At 35.5% G+C, this 20,231-nt stretch overlaps 1 protein-coding gene across 4 annotated transcripts in view; it reads right to left on the bottom strand.

Annotated features, from left to right (window-relative positions):
- Positions 1-20,231, bottom strand: part of ZFYVE9 (zinc finger FYVE-type containing 9) — a 130,677-nt gene that overhangs the window by 68,366 nt on the left and 42,080 nt on the right. For all 4 annotated transcript variants that reach the window (XR_004325019.1, XM_032494272.1, XM_006180255.2 and 1 more), the window contains exons 2-3: positions 6,967-7,072; positions 1,355-3,459 (exon numbers count right to left, since the gene is read on the bottom strand). Coding sequence is in view for 3 of the 4 variants with exons in the window: in XM_032494272.1 (XP_032350163.1) it covers positions 1,355-3,459; positions 6,967-7,036 (2,175 nt within the window). In the remaining variant the exon portion in view is untranslated. The remainder of the gene's footprint in view (positions 1-1,354; positions 3,460-6,966; positions 7,073-20,231) is intronic.

The following is a 20,231-nucleotide window of genomic DNA, read 5'->3' as shown; positions in this document are numbered from 1 at the left end:
GTACTCTTTCTATTCTGTACTTTATCACCTATCATACAAGAGAAGTAGAGATTATGCTGCTATATAGAAAAAATTATATATAGAAAAATTAATAATGTATGAAATCATAAAATAAATGCACATTTTAACCTCTACCAGTTTCTTTGCACTTGGGAAGTTGTCAGGTTGGACTTGATGCTGAGAGCGGTGTAACTATCTTGATACCACATCGGGAAAACCAAGAAAACTTCAGTGATCCTGACTCTGCACCCAGACAGAACTGAGTCTTTATCTTTAGGCTTCTGGTTATGTGAAATAAATGTTATTTTTGTCTAAGTCACTGAAGGCCAGGTACTCTGTTCCTTGAAGCTGAAGGCATCCTAATTAATACAAAATGACCAATAAATCAGGCGAGAAAGGAAGTAATCTCATTTAGTCTTCACAGTTGCCCAATGAGAATTATCTTTTTATTTGTTTTTATGAAAAACTAAGGCTTAATAAAGTTATAGACTTAATAGTAACAAAGCTGACGTTCAAATCCAGACCTGATTTTGTGTTCTTCTTAAAAATACAAAATCCCCTTTCTTCCTTGTTTACAGTTCTTTAAAAAACAAACAAACAAAACTAGGAAACTGATGTGCTATTAGCTAATAGAGTTAAGGGAGAGCCAAGAAATAGCAACTATTCTTAAAAGCTTGTCATCGGATCTACAGCCTTCAACTCTTTTTGTATCAAAGTTACACAGGGGAGGGAGGAGGGTATACCTCAATGGCAGAGTATGTATTTAGCATCCATGAGGTCCTGGGTTCAATCCCCAGTGCCTCCATTAAAAATAAATAAATAACTCTAATTACCTCCCCCCAAAACAAAAACAAAAACAAAACAAACAAACAAAAAGTTACATAGGAGAAAAGACAAAAATATGTGTATATGTGTATAGAAAGTTCCAGAATTTCTAGTACAATGGCAAAAATTCTGTAGCAAAAACGGGTGAATTTGGGCATTATAGTCAACTAGTTAAGAAATAAAAATATGAAGTCAATCATAAATATTTCTTAAATCAAAACTATTGCAAAGTATTTCATTAACCAAGTATCGATCAATCCAGAAACCACAAAGTTAACATTTCCTCAGTTCTCATCTGTTCATGAAAACTGACTCAGCTTGAATGTTCACAACAACAAAAAATTATATAAACAGTAAGAATCAGTGAGATCATTTTTTACTCAGAAATTTACTAGACTTGGAATTTCAAAAGCTATTTATAATGTCATCCCAACCAGAAATATGTTCACCTTATATTGCCTTTATTAATTTCTAATTGAGCATTATAAAATGGGCATGCCAGATTCCTGAGTTTACACACAAAACTTACCTTCCCACATGCTCTACAATGATGCCTCCTTTTGGTGAACGTAAACCTGGCTTCACATTTCATGCAATTTGGAGCCTGAGAATCTGGTACCCAGACTGGAGCCACTTCACCCAGAGTAGTAAATGGCTTTCTAGCAGAAATTCCAAACTGACCAGCTCTGAGATCATTATCTGGGCTTTCTGGAGCTAACGCAAGGCACGGTCTACTGGATATCCCAGACTCGTAACTTTCTAAATGTTCCCCATTTGTATCAACAATAGAGATGTTTCCCAAAGAGGCATTGCATATATTGGTTGCTGAGTTTTCCCCTGATTTTGCTTTCCCAAGAATATCATTTTTGTTTTTAATATTATTTCCATTGTTTGAAGGAAGGTCATTTTGTAAATGGTCTGATAATGGCTTTGGAATTTGGAGTTTAAGATTAGAAGGTTGCTTGGGTCTTGCACCCCCAAAAGGAACACTGATAGATTGCAGGTTTGTTACTATCTTGGGTGAAGACTGCCCAAGCACTGATGGAACTTGACTACAGAAATTGTGTAAATAATTTTTCTTCATTAGGTCACCAGTGTTGTTTAAAAGTAATCCAGTCCCTTCAGTGGCTTCATTTCCTCTCTGTTCATAAATATTTGAGTAGCATTCTGACTTGCTCTCCTCTATTTCCTTTTCTTCTGTTACTGAATCTTCTTTGGAGGGTAAAGTCTTTGGAACAAAACAAACAACTGGGCTCTGCATTCCATAGGAATCACAACAATTAGGTAGAGAATTTGCTGCTGGTGTATCCATAACAGTGGAGAAATCACATCCTTCACTTTCATTTATGCAAGTTCCTTTTAAATCTAGAGCTGCTTCTGCCATTTTACCACACTCTCCTCCACTATCATCGTGAGTGTCCTCAGGCTGATCCACTTGCAGAAACTTCTCATTTTCTTTATTTACTTGGCTGTCATTCACCTTGTTTGGTTTAGTCAATTTCCAATTAGTCATCTCCTGAGATTCAGAGAAATGCTCTGTCATATTAAGAAGTTCTGTAGTGCCAAGAATTTCCTCATGTTTACAGCCTTCATTTTCATCAGCTCTAACTTCACTGGGCACAAGGCAATCTGAAAACTGTTCACAGGTATCATCCCTCCCAGACCCGTTAGGCATGCCTGCCTTGAGAAGCAAAGGTAAGCCAGACTGGATGGATTCTTCAGTTGTTCTCTCCTCTGCTGGCTCTTCATTCATCAAAGTCCCCTCACTCAAGTGGGAAAAAGAGTTTGGACTCCCTGGGTCTGTCCTAGGAGAGCTGGTTTTGACAGTGAGATCCTCATCTGGTATACAGTCCTCCTGCTTTACAGTAGGACCTTCATCTGTTCCCTGGGATGAGATTACTGAATCAAGTGATAAACTTGTAATCACGGACATGGAGGGGTCCCTACCTATTATATTTTCATCATCCTGTAACTGTGAAGGGGAACAGACACTGGCTAGATTATCAGATGAAGTAGTACATATATGTTTAACAGAATCCCCCTCTGCATTTGGTCTAGTTATTGGATCCATTTGTTTCTCTGAGTTCATACCTTTTTCAGTGGACCCATTTATACTAAAACTAAACTGATCAGTTTGTCTGTTTTCGTTATCCAGTGAACAGCTAAAAGCATCCATGAGGGATTGACTATTGTAATTATTACAATCCTGCAAATCACTTTGTAATGTCCTTTTATCACAATTATGCATGACAGCTACAACAAGAACATTCTTCTCATCTGGCAGACAAGCTAGGTTTCCACATTTCTTCTCTCCCACTTCAACAGTACTGCACTGATCATCTCGATTACAGTTCCTCTTAATTAACTGATCTTCTGCAACCACATTTTCATCAATCCACATTGTGTTGATCTCTGGATTCAGACTACAGTCCTGTCCATTAGCACAGTGGTCCTCTCCCTCTGAGTTAAGAGTTGCTGAATGAGCCAGGGAGAAGACTTTCAGTTGTGGCTGTGACTCAGAAACAGCAGGTTCATTCACACTGGCCAATGCAGGGTTAAATGGCAGTCGATGAGAAGGGGGATCTAGAATCTTATTCCACTTTGTATCCAATAAAATAGGAGAAACTGTTTCATCTGAAAAAAATAAATAATTACATTAACTTTGCTGGTAACTCTGAAAAGGCTAGGGCTAAATTAATCAACTATATTTGCAAATATGCTCTGAAAATAAAATTCTTAGGACATGAGAAAACAGGATATTCCTAGGATCTGAAGTTTCTAATTTTTACCTAAGAATAAGAAAATGTATTTAAGATTGTTGCATGTATTATGTGTTACCAAATGGTAATATCATAGAACGTGCCAAACAACAAAAGAATTCTACCTCAATCTAGTACCACAATTAAAGTGGCTCACAGGCTGTATTTTGGGGTGCAGGGGGGTGGGGAGAATAGTGGGGAAGGCCATGGATTGGCCCAACATAACAAGAGGTTGGGGCTAATCTAAGGCAGAAAAAAATCAGAATAGTAATGAGAATGCAGTAATTGAGTGGGAAGGAAAACAAAGGAATTTTCTGCAGTGAGAGAATGCTCTATAATCTACATCGTGACTAAGGTGTGGGTTACATGGATATATCTATTTGTCAAAACTGTCCAGTTAAGAAATATATATTTTAATATATAAAGTTTATCTTTTAAAAAACTGTGAAAATAACAATGAAGCAGGAAGTAAGGAGCAAATGAAGACATAAATATAACAAAAATGACAGCATGTCAATCACTGTTGAAGCTGGGGAATGGATAAACTAGATTATTATACTATTTTGTTTACTTTGTATATATTTGAAATCTGTCCACAATAAGTTTAAAAAGTTTGCTATTTAAATATGTGAAATTAACACTTATAATCATGTCATAATAAATTATTAAGTTCATGTTTACACTATCATCTGAGGACATTTGGCAGAAAGTATTCATTTGCCTTATTAAATCAACCTGCTTATATTCTGTAAATAAGAATAATTTCATATGTTTCTGTTTATTTTTAATAGATCATAACCATGATGACTATTTTTCCAAGTTACTGTGCTATGTGTATGTTTAATCAGAGAAATAAGAAATAATGCACTTATGCTCTTATTGTCTGTCTTTTCTTCCTACAGTAAATCTGATAATCACAGTCCTGAAATTATGTAAATATACTTTCTACTCAGTAGTAACATTAATCTTTAATGTTCTTTAGGCACCTTGTTCATATCTCTATTAAAGCATTTATAACACTGCAATACGTTTTATTTACCTGACTTTTTCAGGCAGAAACCATTTCCTTCCATCAATGTAAATCCCTGCTTTGCATAGTGAGTGGTATGTTGTAGGTACACAATAAACATATGCTAAGTAAGTATCTACCACAGCAAAAGCACTGGGCTTAAGGAACATGAAGATTAAATGACAGCTCTGGCCTCCAATAAGTACATAATCTAGTTGGAAAAATAAGAAATAGATACAGGATAGCATAAGTATTTGAAAACTATTATGTAGTAGTGAAAAATAAATTGAGAGGAAAAAGGTATTTTACAGGCTGAGGCAGCAAGCTTGAATTCATGGAAGCAGGAAGAAATGACCTGGGCTTCAAAGACAATTTTATGTAAGTTTAGAAAAGAGGGGAACAAGTAAAAGTATAGCTCGAAACACAACAATCTGAGTAATAAATAAATCAGTTTGGGTTGAAAAAAGAATTAGTGTAAGGAATTAGTGAAAAGAAGCCAGAAGGGCAGCTTGTAAAGGTCATAAAGCATCAGACTGTATGTATGCTTTGAGTGTTAAACGTTAAATCCTGAGTTTACAAAACTTGGGCTAGCAGAGACTTGAGATTTCGTAACATGTATTTCTTTTAAAAAAAGAAATCATATTTCCAAGCTGGCTCATGAACATAAAAAAGAAATACTGCCTCTTATAAGGATAATTAATAATATTCAAACAGAAATGATCAGGTATTAAAAATTTCATTATTCAACCACCAACTAACTGGGTATAATGTTAACTATCTGCTGTCATCACAGTCTGTGTGTGGTACACTTTTCATTTCAAGGAGGAAATAAACACAAAATGAGAAAACACTTCTTTTAAAATATATTTGGAAAGGTACCAGGTTAGATAGGTGAGGTAGTTTTAATACAAATAGTATTGAGTTTTTTTTTTAAATCATTCAAAACAAATGAAAAACATAGTTACAAACAAGCTAGCCTCTGAAATCATTCTTTCTAAAGGAGTTACTTTTGGTAAGCAAATGCTGTATTTCAAACGAAAATGACAATTTTTACTGATTAAACAAAAATGTATTACGAATCAGCTATATACAAATGCCCTAATAGAATCTATAGAAGTCACAAAAAGACTGATGTAAAGAAATTAATAGTTTTATTAGAGCCAATGGTAGTCTAGAAGTACTGTATTCACATGATTAGATATAGCACTTGTGCAGATATCACTTGACAAATAACTGATACACAGAGGACCAAAGCAAAGAAAATAGGATTGAGAAAATACCTGCAAAAACAATTGAAACTGTGAGGACAATACACCGTCCACCTTGGTATGTGTGAAGCCCACCTACATCCAATAAAATCCCAAAAGATCATGCTTCACATTTACGTGGATGAGGAGTGAGCCTAGGGTTATGGGTTATTGGGTCATCAGTGGTAAAATACAGGAAGAGCAGGCCACTTCAGTTATCCTTCTCCCTTCCTACCCATGATCTCATATTCTCTTTAAGCTTGCTCTATCACAGACCCAAATCAACAAAATCAAAATTAATCTCTCTTTCCAACTGCTATCAAAGAATAACCTGAATCCCTGCATATGATAAAGGTTTGGAGACCATTACTAAAATCAAAGGTTTCAGATGGAAATATATCACTTTGTAAACTCGTTACATACCATTTTCTGTTAGAAACCAAGAACATCAGGGAAGGAGGGTAAGATGAAGAACAGAGATTTAATTATGGCTTATCCATTCAAGTCATACTGAACGGTGAATTTAAGGAAAAGGCTTCTTCCCTCAAGTGAAGTGAATCTTTAGCAGACATTTTTTGACTGGGCATTGAAAATACATAATTTAATTAACTATTTGGCAGATATGTAAAAATGTAAATTTTTTAAAATTAGGACTAAAGTGTATCTTTGCTTGGTCAATCAATATGCAAGAAGCTATTTTTCTTAGTTTGGGAAATATAATCATACATTCTAAAGCTTTTCTTAACTATAAATTGGATGTACAGAGTAGAGAGAGTTCAGGCTCTAGGACCATACGGCCTGGATTCTAATCGTGTACTTATTAATAAAGTAACTTTGGGGAAGATGCTTAACCTCTCTGAGCCTCTATTCTCCTCTGTAAAATGTAGGTAAGATTTACTTTAACTGGATTATTTTAAAGATTAAATGATAGAATCCATGTGAATGATTTAGCATAGTATCTGGCCCATAGTGCTAAAAATGGTAGTTCTTCCTCTGGATATTAATAAATAACATTATTATCATTAAGTCATTAGACACGACTTTCTGTAAGTACTGCATCTTCTTACAACCTCACATTTTCATATCATAAATACATTCAAATAGATTGACCAAAGTAAATTCTCACCTTCGTTTTCTTCAAATTCATCTAACACCTTGTCCAGGTTGTAAGCTTCTGCTTGGAAGTAATTCTCCATCAGTGAAAAAACACCACTCAAGAGATTTGTTTAAATCTAGAAAGTAAATCAAATTTGTATTATACTTTCAATTATTAAAATATAATTTATAAACATTATCACTGATACAACAGAAATGCAAAGGATCATAAGAGACTACTATGAACCATTATATGCTAACAAATTGTACAACCTAGAATAAACAGGTGAATTCCTAGACACATACACCCATACGAACACTGAATCATAAAAAACAAGAAAATCTACAGGCCAATTACTAATAAGGTGATTGAACTGGTAATTAAAAATCACCCCATAATACACTCTCCAATGCCAAACTATGCTACAAAGCTACAGTAATTAAAACAGCATAGTACTACAAGACAGAAACAGACTCACAGACTTAGTAAACAATCTTATGGTTACCAGGGAAAGGGGGTGGGAGGGGATAAATTTGGGAGTTTGAAATTTACAATTGTTAGCCATTATACATAAAAATATATTTTTTTAAAAGTTTCATTTGTATAGCACAGGGAACTATGTTCAGTATCTTGTAATAACCTTTAGTGGAAAAAAATATGAAAATGAGCATATGTATGTATATGCATGACTGGGACATTGTGTTGTACGCCAGAGATTGACACATTGCAATTGACTATACTTCAATTTAAAAAAAAAAAAAACAGAAACAGTATACTACCGGCACAAAAACAGACACATAGATCAATGATAAAGAATAGAGAGCCCAGAAATGAATAAACACTTGTATGGGCAATTAATCTATGACAAAGGGAATGCAGAAAAGACAGCCTCTTCAATAAATGGTGTTGGGAAAACTGGACAGCTACATGAAAAAAAAAATCAAACTGGACTACTTTCTCACACCACATACAAAAATAAACTCAAATGGATTAAAAGACTTAAATGTGAGACATGAAACCATAAAATTTCTAGAAGAAAACACAGTAAGCTCTTTGACATCGGTCTTAGCAATATTTTTTTTTGGTGTCTCTTCAGACAAGGGAAACAAAAGCAAAAATAAACAAATGGGACTATATCAAACTAAAAAGCTTTTGCACAGCACAGCAGACTATCAGTAAAACAAAAAAGGCTGCTTATTGAATGGGAGAAGATATTTGCAACAGTATATCCAACAAAGGGTTAATATCCAAACTATACAAAGAATTCATACAACTCAACAACAAAAAAAAAATTTTTTTAAATGGGCAGAGGATCTGAATAGACATTTTTCCAAAGACATACAGATGGCCAACAGGCACATGAAAAGGCACTTAACATCACTAATTATCAGGGAAATGCAAATCAAAACCATAATGTGGTATCATCTCATACCTCTCAGATGGCTATTACCAGAAGAAAAAAAAAAAGCAAATAACAAGTGTTGGTGTAGAAAGACTGTGTAGAGAACAGAACCCTTGTGCACTGTTAGTGGGAATGTAAACTGAGGAGCCATTATGGAAAAACAGTATGGAGATTCCTTAAAAAATTAAAAATATAACTACCATATAACCCAACATTTCTACCTCTGGGTATATATTCAAAGGAAACAAAATCACTATCTGGAAGAGATATCTGCACACCATGTTCACTGCAGCATTATTTACAATAGCTAAGACATGGAAACAAACTAAGTAGCCATCAAGAGATGAATGGATACAGAAAATGTGGTGTGTCTATGTGTATGTAAAATAGAATATTATTCAGCCATGAAAAGGAAGGAAATCCTGTCATTTTTGACAACAGGATAGATCCTCAGGGCATTATGCTAAGTGAAATAAGTCAGACAGAGAAAGACAAACACCAGATGATCTCACTTTTATGTGGATTCTGAAAAAACTAAACTCACAGAAACAGAACAGATTAGTGGTTGTCAGAGGCAGGATGTAGGGGATGAGGGAAATGAGTGAAGGTGGTCACAAGTTACAAACTTCCAGTTTTAAGATAAATAATTTCTGGGGATATAATGTATAGCATGGTAAGTATAGTTAACAACACTGCATTATATATTTGAAAGTTGCTAAGAGAGCTGATCTTAAAAAGTTCTCATCACAAGAAAAAAAGCTATGACGTGATGGATGTTAACTAAACTTACTGTAGTAATAATTTCACAATACACCCATATATAAAATTATTATGTTGTGCAACTTAAACTAACACAATGTCCTAAGTCAATTATATCTCAATAAAACTTGGAAAAAGTGAAAAAACACAAAGATTTACAAATAAAAATACATAATTTATAAATTTTACATATTCAAGGATAAAATCTCATAAATCTATTCAGACCATGGTAAGCTATAAACCCTATTATCCCACTGAACATATTGTAAAATCTTCATGCTAATAAAGTCTAGAAACCTGCAAGTTAACAATCATAAAAATGTAACTGTACAAGGCAGACTTGGTGGTTATTTTAATAGGATATGCTTCAAAGATTAATTTCAGATGTTGAAAGAAGACTACATTTCTATGAGAAAAGAAAGCTTACAGAATTGTTTTCAAATGGGAATTGATAAGAAAGTTCAAGCAAGCATGGGATTGAGGGATATTAGTTCCAAAATGCTAATGATGACTCTGACTTGGTTATTCTTTTTAAACCTCTTCAAGTACCATCTCTAAATTCTTCTTGGTGTTAATCAATCTAAAAGCATCTTCTGGGTATATATACTACGTGTGTCAACTTCTTAACAGAATGCCAAGAGCACATAGCAGTTGTTAAATAAATGTTATCCCATTGTTTTCCCTTCATTAGGATGATCCCCATGCTTATCTATCACCCTAATTTCTCAAAATTCTCTTTTAAGACTGAAAATTTTGCTTGGTTTCTCACTGACATGTATGGAGGCAGATAAGAGGAGAGATAAGATTACAATGCCCCCAAAAACTCTAAGTGAGGAAACCACAAAGAAGAGGGAAAATCAACAATGTAATATCTTGCTACTACAAACTTTAAGTCAAATATAAAAAGTGGTAGATTTTCTATGACTTATAGTGTTTCTTCTTCTTTCTATTATTGAAGTATAGTGTTTCTCCTTCTGGGGTATATAGAAGCGTAAAGATTATTTCTCTCATTTTACCAATAAAAACAAGTTTGGGAGATTTAAATGACTTATTCAAGTATATTCCCATAATTATTCATGTAGTCAATTTTTTTTGGTGGGACAAAGATAATTTTACTTTTTTCCATTTAAAACATGCTGTTATATTTTTTTAGGTGTACATTCGTAAGGGTTTTTTTTTCTTCCAGTTTTACTGAGATATAATTGACATTATAAATTTAACTGACCTTATATATAATTGACTTTCTAACATAATTATAACTAACTGTATAAGTTTAAGGTGTACAATATAATGATCTGAAATATCATGAAATGATTACTACAATGAGTTTAATGAACATACATCATCTCATATAGATACAAAATAAAACAATTATTTTCCTTGTGATGCAAACTCTTAGTATTTATTCCTTTAACAACTTTTAAACATAATTAACAGCAGTGCTAATTATATTAATCATGTACATTACAACCCTAGTACTGATTATCTTAAAACTGAAGTTTATATCTTTTGACCACCTTCATCCAATTCCCCCTCCCCCTACCTCTTGCACTTGATCTCTTTTTCTGTGAGTTTGCTTCTTGCTTGTTTTTTAATTATAACTGACCTACACCACTATGTTAGTTGCCAGTGTACAACATAGTGATTTGCTATTTCTATATATTACAGAATGAACACCATGATCAACTTTTATTTATTGATTGGCTCCCATTGGGTAATTTAAGTTTGAGTAGACAAATAGGATACATAATCTATGCATGGTTTTTCTTAAATCTGTTTTTTGTGTTCAATGCTTTACAATTCAAAATCATTTTCATATATATGCCATTTATTTTTATAAATACTGCATATTTAAGCCATCCAATGCTAAGAACATGAAAGAAATTTCTCACAACACACAATCTAGCACATTTAATATACACCTACAATATTTAGCACTTCATGATCATTATATGTAAAATATTAGTAATCAAACAATCAGATCAACTTATAGTGTACCTACTATATGCAGAGCATTGGGGTCAATTCAAGTCTCAGATATCATCCCTTATATCAAGAATCTTATCGTTTACTTAACGGTAAACAATACTAAATAAGAAAATTTAAATAACAAAAATAATTTTAATAACACAGCACAAGAGGCACAAGGTATTAAATGATTAATCTGTCAGACAAAATTAAGAGGTAAGTGTTACAGAGTAAGTACTACAAAAGTTCAACAAATGGACCAGATCATAGTCTGAGTGGTCAAGGAAGGCATTATTTATGGATTTAAGCTGGGTCTGGACGGATGGATAAAATTTTAACAGACATTCTAGATAGGAAGATGAAGAAGTAAAATTTCAAACAGGTAGAGACACACAAGGAGTGATCTAGGAATGGGCAATTATTGAGGGATTTGTGAAATTGGAAAAAGGATTTATTTACATGGGTTAACAGGGGGACACAGCTGGAGAGGTAGACAGGTATCATATTATGAAAGCCCTGGAATAAGAGTCTGAGAAAGGTATTATATATACTTTAACCAATGGTAGCAATTATCCATTATTAACCATAATGAAAAAGAACACAAACTCTAGGACTAGACCATCCAAGGTCTAATCCTAGTTCCCTAACTATATGGCTTGAGGAAGTTATTCAATTTACCTGTGACTTAATTTTCATATATAAAATTGAGTAATAAGAGTATGTACCTCAAGAGTAAATAAATTAACGTGGGTAACACATTTAAAACACTGCCTGGCACATGGTAAGTACTTCATAAGCAATTATTTAAGTTTTTAAACCTTGGCCTTGATCCTTTTATTGTAAAATAAATAATCTAGCAACAGTGATTACAAGGGCTAGTTTTAAGTCCCATCCTCCCTTCCACTAATATTTACTGAGCATCTACTACGTGCAGACCCTATGCTTGGTGCTGGAACACTACTTGAATATACATTTCTTCAATGCACCATGCTCTTTTCCTCTTCTAGACCTTTTACCTGTCTCCAATACACCCCACGTCCTTGCCAAAATAACTCTACATCCTTCAGCTCTTAGCTCAAATATTATTTTCACATGAAGTCTTCCCTGAAACCCTAGAAAAGGTGATCTTCCCTTATAATCTCTCACAGCACCCCCACTTTTCCCTTTATAATTATTATCACAGTCTATAAATATATATTTGCTGGTGTGATTGTCTGATTACTGTCAATCTCTTCTACCAGGCTGTAGATGCTGCAAAGACACCCACTAGACTGTGTTCACCCTCTGATAGCCACAGAACCTGATGTGGTGCCCATTCAATAAACACCTGTGGAATGAATAAAAGAACAGTATTAACAGCTGGTCAAGAAGTTGTATTAAACTCCAATTACAATTATTGATTCAGGTAAGCATCCAAAATGGATGCTAAAACCTTCAGGTAAATGGTTAGTGGGGAAAAAAACTCTCACAGTGCCTCAAAATACCATTCCACAGATGATTTATTAATTCCAAAGGAGAAAATGTATGTGTACAGTGAAAAGATATGGTGGTCACTACCTAAATCAAATGATCAAGCTTCGTATAGTCAAAAGTTTAACAAACGACCATTAGGCACCTCCTGATGTGATGCAATGAGAAGTTTAAAACATCACTTACAAGATATTTATCCCCAAATTGTTTAATCTGAATTGAATCAGGAAGAAACAATTAGACAAACCAAGGATGTGAGGCATTCAATAAGACAACTATCCTGCACTCTTCCAAAAATTCAGCATTATAAAAAACAAGATGATTCTAAATTAAAGGAGACTAAAGAGATTAAATAACCAAATACTATGTATGAATACTATAGCTGGATCCTAGACCAAGAAAATACACATCTATACATACACAACAACAACAAAAGACATTCAGGGGACAATCAGGGGAATTTGGACTATACATTAGGTGATACAATGAATAATCATTTTCTTGGCTATGATAGTGGTATTTTGATTTTGTAGAAGAATGTCCTTACTCTTAGGAGATGCCTGCTGAACTATTTAGGGAAGAAGTCTTCTGTTATCTGCAACTGACTTTTAAATGATTAAAAAGAAAAAAGTATGTGAATGTAAGTGAATGAGTGCTGGAAGGAGAGAAGTGTTCAAAAGAGAGGCAAAACAGCAAAAATTGATGAATCTGGTGAAGGCTATAAGGGTCTTCACTGTACTATTCTTTCAACTTTTCTAGAGGTTTGAAAATTTTCAAAAGAAAAGAAAAAAAAAGTATACCGAGCTGGTGCTGGGAACCTCACTTTGAATACAGAAATTATAGAAAAAATAAATTATTTTTAAAGAGTTTATACAAATTCATAAACAAGGAAGGGAAATATACAAATGCCATTAACCATGAAGAAATCAAGCCACAGTAATTAGTGAGAACTGACGGCTGGCAGTCCACAGGGGTTAACAAAACTAGACAGCAACCTTCAGGCCTGGGATCTGAAAGTTAGCAAGGAGGATGAGAATACACTGGCTGTAAACGTCTAGAAGTTTCTGGATGACAGGGGGCCAGACTGGGCTCTCTGTATAAGGCCAGGTGGCCCCAAGACTCAGCAATGGTTCAGGACAGAATACAGTGCCAATAAAGTCAACCTTCAGAACTGAGAGTTCCTAGCCTGCCCCTCAGGACTGTTAATGATACTGTCTTCCCATTCATGAACATAACTTGGTTTACTCAGCTCTTCCTGTGACTTGTAATAATGTTTTTAATTTTAAAAAGTCATTAAACATGGCACAGTAGGGAGAGTAGAATGCCTGTGACTATGAAAGAGTGGCACAAGGGAGACCTCTGTGGTGACAGACTTGTATGGTACCTTAAACTGCAATGGTGGTTACACAGATCTATATGTGATAAACAGGAAACAACTATACACACATGCTCACAGCAGCTTTATTTACAACAGCCAAAAGGTGGAAACAACCCAAATATCTATCAATACATGGGCAAATAAAAGTAATTTTCTGGTTTTTGTATATTCTCTAGTTATGTAAGATGTAACCAATGAGAAAAACTGTAAATAAAGGGTACACAGAAACTCTCTACACTATTTTTGCAACTACCTGTGAATCTATAATTACCTCAAAAAGTTGAAACAATAAAAATAAAAGGTAAAAGTTATTAAAAATTGAATAAACAGGGAGCAGGATAAGAGGGCATTGGTGTAACAGAGGAGTCGGCATCAGAGTCCAAGTGCCGTGAAGCAGACAACCTTGTGTGGGGGTGGCCGAGCATAATGTGTCAGAGCCCCAGAGGGAAGAAAATTGTCCATATAGGACACTCCAGCATGGGGTGTTCGTGCCCAAGGGAAGTGAGGAAGGCATCCTCATGAAGGTGATGGTCTGGCAGGGAGAGTCAGAGCACAAGTGGGTGAGAAGGGTCCATGTGCAGGAGGGATGAGGAAGAGATTTAAGAGTGGCAGGCCAGAGCCTGCGCTGGTAAGGAACAAGGGAAGAAGACAGTGACAGGAGATAGGTCACATGTAGCAAGATGGATCAAATAAGTAACTACATGAAGGGCAATGGGAGCAAGGTTTCTCACTGTTAGAGAAGAGGGTTAAAATGTGGAAAAAGAGAAAACTAGAAAGAGCCTTGCAGTATTGGTTGGGAATTTGAGGTACCAGTTTGAGCTCACGGACTTCAATAAACATACTTATAGCAATAAACATACTTATGTGTTCAATAAACATACTTATAGTGATAAACATAGATGTAAGTGTGTGTGTGTGTGTGTGTGTGTGTGTTTATACACATATATTCTCTAGTACCACCCACAAAGAATCTTGGAGCAGCAAATCGCTACCTCAATTCCATGTAGCAATGAGTATACCTAGCACCAGATTTGATTTTTAAATATTCTTCACTGAAAAGAACCAGGGCTCCATGGAGAAATGGCTGATTCCAGAGCTGGAATAGAAAAAATATAAGAGCTTTGAAGAGGATGCAGAGAAATAAGAAGCCTCACACATTGCTGGGGGGAAAGTAAAATGGTGTAGCAACTTTAGAAAATAGTTTGGCAGTTCCTCAAAAAGTTAAAACAGAGTTACTACATGGCATAGCTATTCCACTCCTAGGTTTATACCCAAGAGAAATGAAAGCATATATTCAAACAAAAACTTATCCTTGAATGCTCATGGAAGCATTATTCGTAATAGCCAAGAGGCACAAACAACCCAAATATCTATCAACTGATAAATGGATAAACAAAATGTAGTATGCTATATTGATAAAATATGGTAATTAAAATGAAATACTGCTATATGCTACAATATGGATGAATCTTGGAAATACTATGATAACTGAAAGCAGCAGACACAAAAAACTACAGATCACATGATTCTATTTATATGAAATGCCCAGAATAGGCATAGAAACAGAAAGTAAATTAATGAGTTACTAACAGTTGGGAGGAATTGGAGGGAAATGGGGAGTGACTGTTGATAGATACAAGATTTCTGTTTGGGGTGATAAAAATGTGAAATTAGATAGTGATGACTGCACAACTCTGTAAATATATAAAAACCACTGGTGTGTGTATATACATATATATATATATACACACACACACACATACATATATATACACACATACACTTTAAAAGGGTAAATTTTTTGGTATGTGAATTATATTTCCATTTTTAAAAAGAGCCTTGAATATCTTGTGTGCGAGAAACTAAGGAAATACCCAAGAATGATGGAGACATGTCAAAAGAACATAGAAACCAGCTTGAAAGAGCTTCCACAGACCAAATCAGAGACAAACAGAGCATCAAAATAAATAATGGTAGCAATATTATAACCCACTGACAAAAAAGAAAGCCATGAATCTTTAAAACATAAGTAAATGAGTTCCAAGTGTGACAAGGAATGGGATATTTACTTAGTTTTGAAGTTCCTCTCCACAAAAGTACTTTGCTAATTACAAAAAAAAAAGTCAATTCAGAGACAAAGCCTGGCAGATGCCACCTTACGCAAGTGATCAAAGTGAACATCAACAGTAAAGAGACAGGCAAGAATCCATGCTCCCTGACAGATTGCAATGGGACACAGCGATGTCCATACTGGGGGAGGCAGTGGGAGGATGGCATGGGACAGGAAGAAATGGGAACTCCCTGTACTTTCTGCTCAATTTTTCTGTGAACCTAAAACTGCTGTAAAAAAATAAAGTTTACTGAAGAGAGATTAAGATGGTGAAGTAGGAGGACAGTGCAGTTCACCTCCCCCAACAAACACATCAAAAATACATCTATATGTGGAACAATTCTCACTGAAAACTAATGAGACTGGCAGACAGACTCTTGTACAACCAAGGCTGTTAAGAAAGATCCACATGGAATCACAGAAGGGAAGAGAAGTGATCAGGCCAGGACCTGTGTGAGGGAGGGGACAGACTCAGAAGAGGAGGAGAATTACATGGGCTCAGAGATCCTCCCTGGGGAGTGAGCAGTTTGAGATGCACCAGCCCTGGCATTCGATACCATGAAGACAAGTCTCCTTAGCTGGTGGGAGGGCCTGTGGGACTAATAGGAGGGCTGTGGGAAGCCTGAACTCCTTTCATGAGAAACATGCTTACCACAGAAACAGGGGGAGAGGGCAGACTGAAACTGCATGGGACACTGGATGGTTTCCCGAAACCACCTTGGTGCACACCCAGCCTGGGCCAAGAGAATGCTCCAGCACTTATTTCACGTCTCAACAAGGCACTAGATCTGGGGCTGCCACAACCAGGAAGAAAAGTCCGCCCTGGGACTCAGAGTTGACCTGGTCCCAGGATCAAGCCTGAGTGGGGCAGTGGCAGCTATTGTTGGTGTGTACTCTGGGAGCACATGAGAAGCAGCCCAGAACTCTGACAGCGACCTCTCGACCACAGCTCATGCCCGGATATAACCAAGAGTCCATGCAGGCCCCAACTGCCCTGTGGTGTGGCTCCACAGCAGGGCAGGGAAAGTAGAGGCTGAAGGAAGTGACTGGCTGTAAAGGACAAAAGGAACTTGGAACCCAAGGTTGCTTCTGAGCAGAGCAAGGAAAACAATTAATGGCACCTGCACAGGGAGCCCATCGGAGACAGCTTGGACCTCCATCTGTGGCTGACACAGTTCCCACTTGCTTCAGCACTATCCCAGTATGGGAGCAAGGGTGCCACTGCTGGGAGAGGGAAAAGCACACACTTACAGGGAACAGAGCCAGCATAGGCACAACCCATAGGGCTTCTGCTTCAGCAACTTTGGATCAGATCCCCACCCCAAGAGGGCAGTGACAGTCATCGAGCAGAGGGGAAGTCCCACTTCACACCTGGCCCCAGTTCTAGCCCCTCCATCTCCTGCCCCACACCCTACCAAGGAGATAGCTGGACTTGTGTCCACGTCAACTTCTGCTCTTCCACCAAAAGCACTGGGCACACGCAGACTGTAGAGGGACACTCCCACATAAAGACACCCTTTTAAGACTGCAACACATAACTGCTTCACCTCTATTCATAGAAGCAAAATAAATAAATAAATAATAAATAAATAAATAAATAAATAAATAAATAATAAATAAATAAATAATAAATAAATAAATAAATAAATAAATAAATAAAGCAAAATGAAAAGGCAAAGGAACTGGCCTCAACTGAAAGGTCAAGATAAAACCAATGAAAAAATAAGTAATGAAACAGAAATAAACAATTTACCAGATAAAGAATTCAAACCATTGATAATAAAAATGTTTACTGAATTAGGGAAAAGAACAGATGAACACAGTGAGAATTTTAATAAGAAACTAGAAATATAAAAAAGACCCAATCAGAAATAAAGAGTTAAATAACTGAAATAAACTACACACTAGAAGGAATGATCAACAGACCAAGTGATAGAGAAGAAAGTATAAGTGACCTGGAAGATAGAATGGAAATTGCTCAGTGAGAAAAGCAAAAAGGAAATCAAATGAAAAAAAGAAAAATGAGAACAGTTGAAGAGATTTCTGGGATAACATTCAGCATAACAACATTCACATATTTATAAGAGTCCCAGAAGGAGAAGAGAAAGAGAAGGTGATCAAAAATGTATCTGATGAAATAATGGATGAAAAACTCCCAAACCTGAAGAAGGAAACAGATATCCACATGCAGGAAGCACAGAGGGTCTCAATAAGATGAACCCAAACAAACAAACAAAAAGACATACCATAATTAAAATAGCAAAAGTTAGAGAGAGAACTCTAATGGCAGCAAGAGAAAAAAAGTCACATACAAAGCCCTTTTAGGGCTATCAGCGATTTTTCTGCAGAAACTTTGCAGGCCAGAAGTATGATACATTCAAAGCACTGAAAGGTGCTTTCTGGGTAGAGTGCCCTAACACTGCAGCCAAAGACACTTTACCCAGAAATATTATTCTCAGAATAGACGAGATAAAGAATTTCTCAGAAAAGCAACAACTAAAAGAATTCATCAATATTAAACCTACCCTAAAAGAAATGTGAAAGGGTCTTCTATAAGTGGAAAAGAAACAATCTCCAGGAAAAGGAAAATCCCACTAGGAAAGGCAAATACGTAGTAGGAACTGAGGATGAGCCATTTACATAAGCATGCATGAAGATTAAAAGACAAAATTTGTAAAAGCGAAGTATAACTACAATAGCAGTTAAGGGATAAACATGAAGAAGAACAACATGACTCAAAACCAAAAAATGTCAGGGAGGGGAGAAAAAAAATGTATATCTTTTAGCAGGTGTTTGAACTTACCAGTTTAAAGCAAGTAGATATAGTTAAGGTCAACATATATGAACTCCATGGTAACAAGTCAAAAACGTACAATAGATACACAAAAACTAAACAGAAGGAACACAAGCATATCATTAAAGAAATAATCATCAAACCACAAGGGAAGAAACTAAAAAAAGAAAAAATGAACTGAGAAGAACTATAATAACCAGAAAATGAGCAATATAATGGCAAGAAGTATATACTTATCAATAATTACCTTTTTTATTTTTAAAAAAAATTTATTTAAGTACAGCTGATTCACAGCATTGTGTTAGTTTCAGGTGTACAGCAAAGTGATTCAGTTACACATATGTGTGTGTATCTAAATTCTTTATTTTCAACTCTTTTCCATTACACATTATTACAAGATATTGAATATAGCTCCCTGTGCCATACAGTAGGAACTTGCTGTTTATCTTTTATATATGGCAGTGTGCATCTGTTTATCCCATACTCCCAATTTATCCCTGATACCAAAACCAAAGACACTACAGAAAAAGAAAATTACAGGCCAGTATCTCTGATAAACACAGATGCGAAAATCCTCAATAAAATATTAGCAAACCAAATTGAACAATATATAAAAAGGATCATACACCATCATCAAGTGGGATTTATTGCAGGGATGTAAGGATGGTTCAACATTCACAAATCAATCAATGTAATACACCACATTAACAAAAGGAAGGGAAAAAAAATCACAAGATCATCTCAAGAGATGCAGAAAAAACACCTGACAAAGTTGAACACCCATTCATGATAAAAACTCCCATCAAAGCTGGTATAGAGGAAATATATCTCAACATAATAAAGGCCATTTATGACAAACCCACAGCTAACATCGTATCAATGATAAAAAACTGAAATTCTTTCCTCTAAAATCAGGAACAGGACAAAGGTGCCCACTCTCCCACTTCTATTTAAAATAGTAAGAAATCCTAGCCATAGCAATCAGACAAGAAAAATAAAAGGCATCCAAATTGGAAGGGAAGAAGTAAAACTGTCACTATTTGCAGATGACATGATAGTATATATAGAAAACCCTAAAATCTTCATCAAAAAAACTATTAGAACTAACAAATGAATTTAGTAAAGTTGCAGGATATAAGATTAATACACAGAAATCTGCTGCTTTTCTACATACTACTATCAGAAAGAAAAAGCAGGAAAACAATCTTGTTTAAACTCACATACAAAGAATAAAATACCCAGGAATAAACCTAACCAAGGCATAAAAGACCTATACTTTGAAAAGTATAAAATACTGATGAAGGAAATTGAAGATGATACAAAGAACTGGAAAGATAACCTGTGTTCATGGGCTGAGGAATTAATACTGTTAAAATTTCCACATTTGCAAATGATATGTCCAATATGGGGTTAA

Source organism: Camelus ferus, chromosome 13, assembly GCF_009834535.1.
Source record: "Camelus ferus isolate YT-003-E chromosome 13, BCGSAC_Cfer_1.0, whole genome shotgun sequence".
NCBI lineage: Eukaryota > Metazoa > Chordata > Mammalia > Artiodactyla > Camelidae > Camelus > Camelus ferus.
The sequence above is the reverse complement of the archived record's forward strand: the minus strand, read 5'-3'. Positions and strand labels throughout refer to the sequence as shown.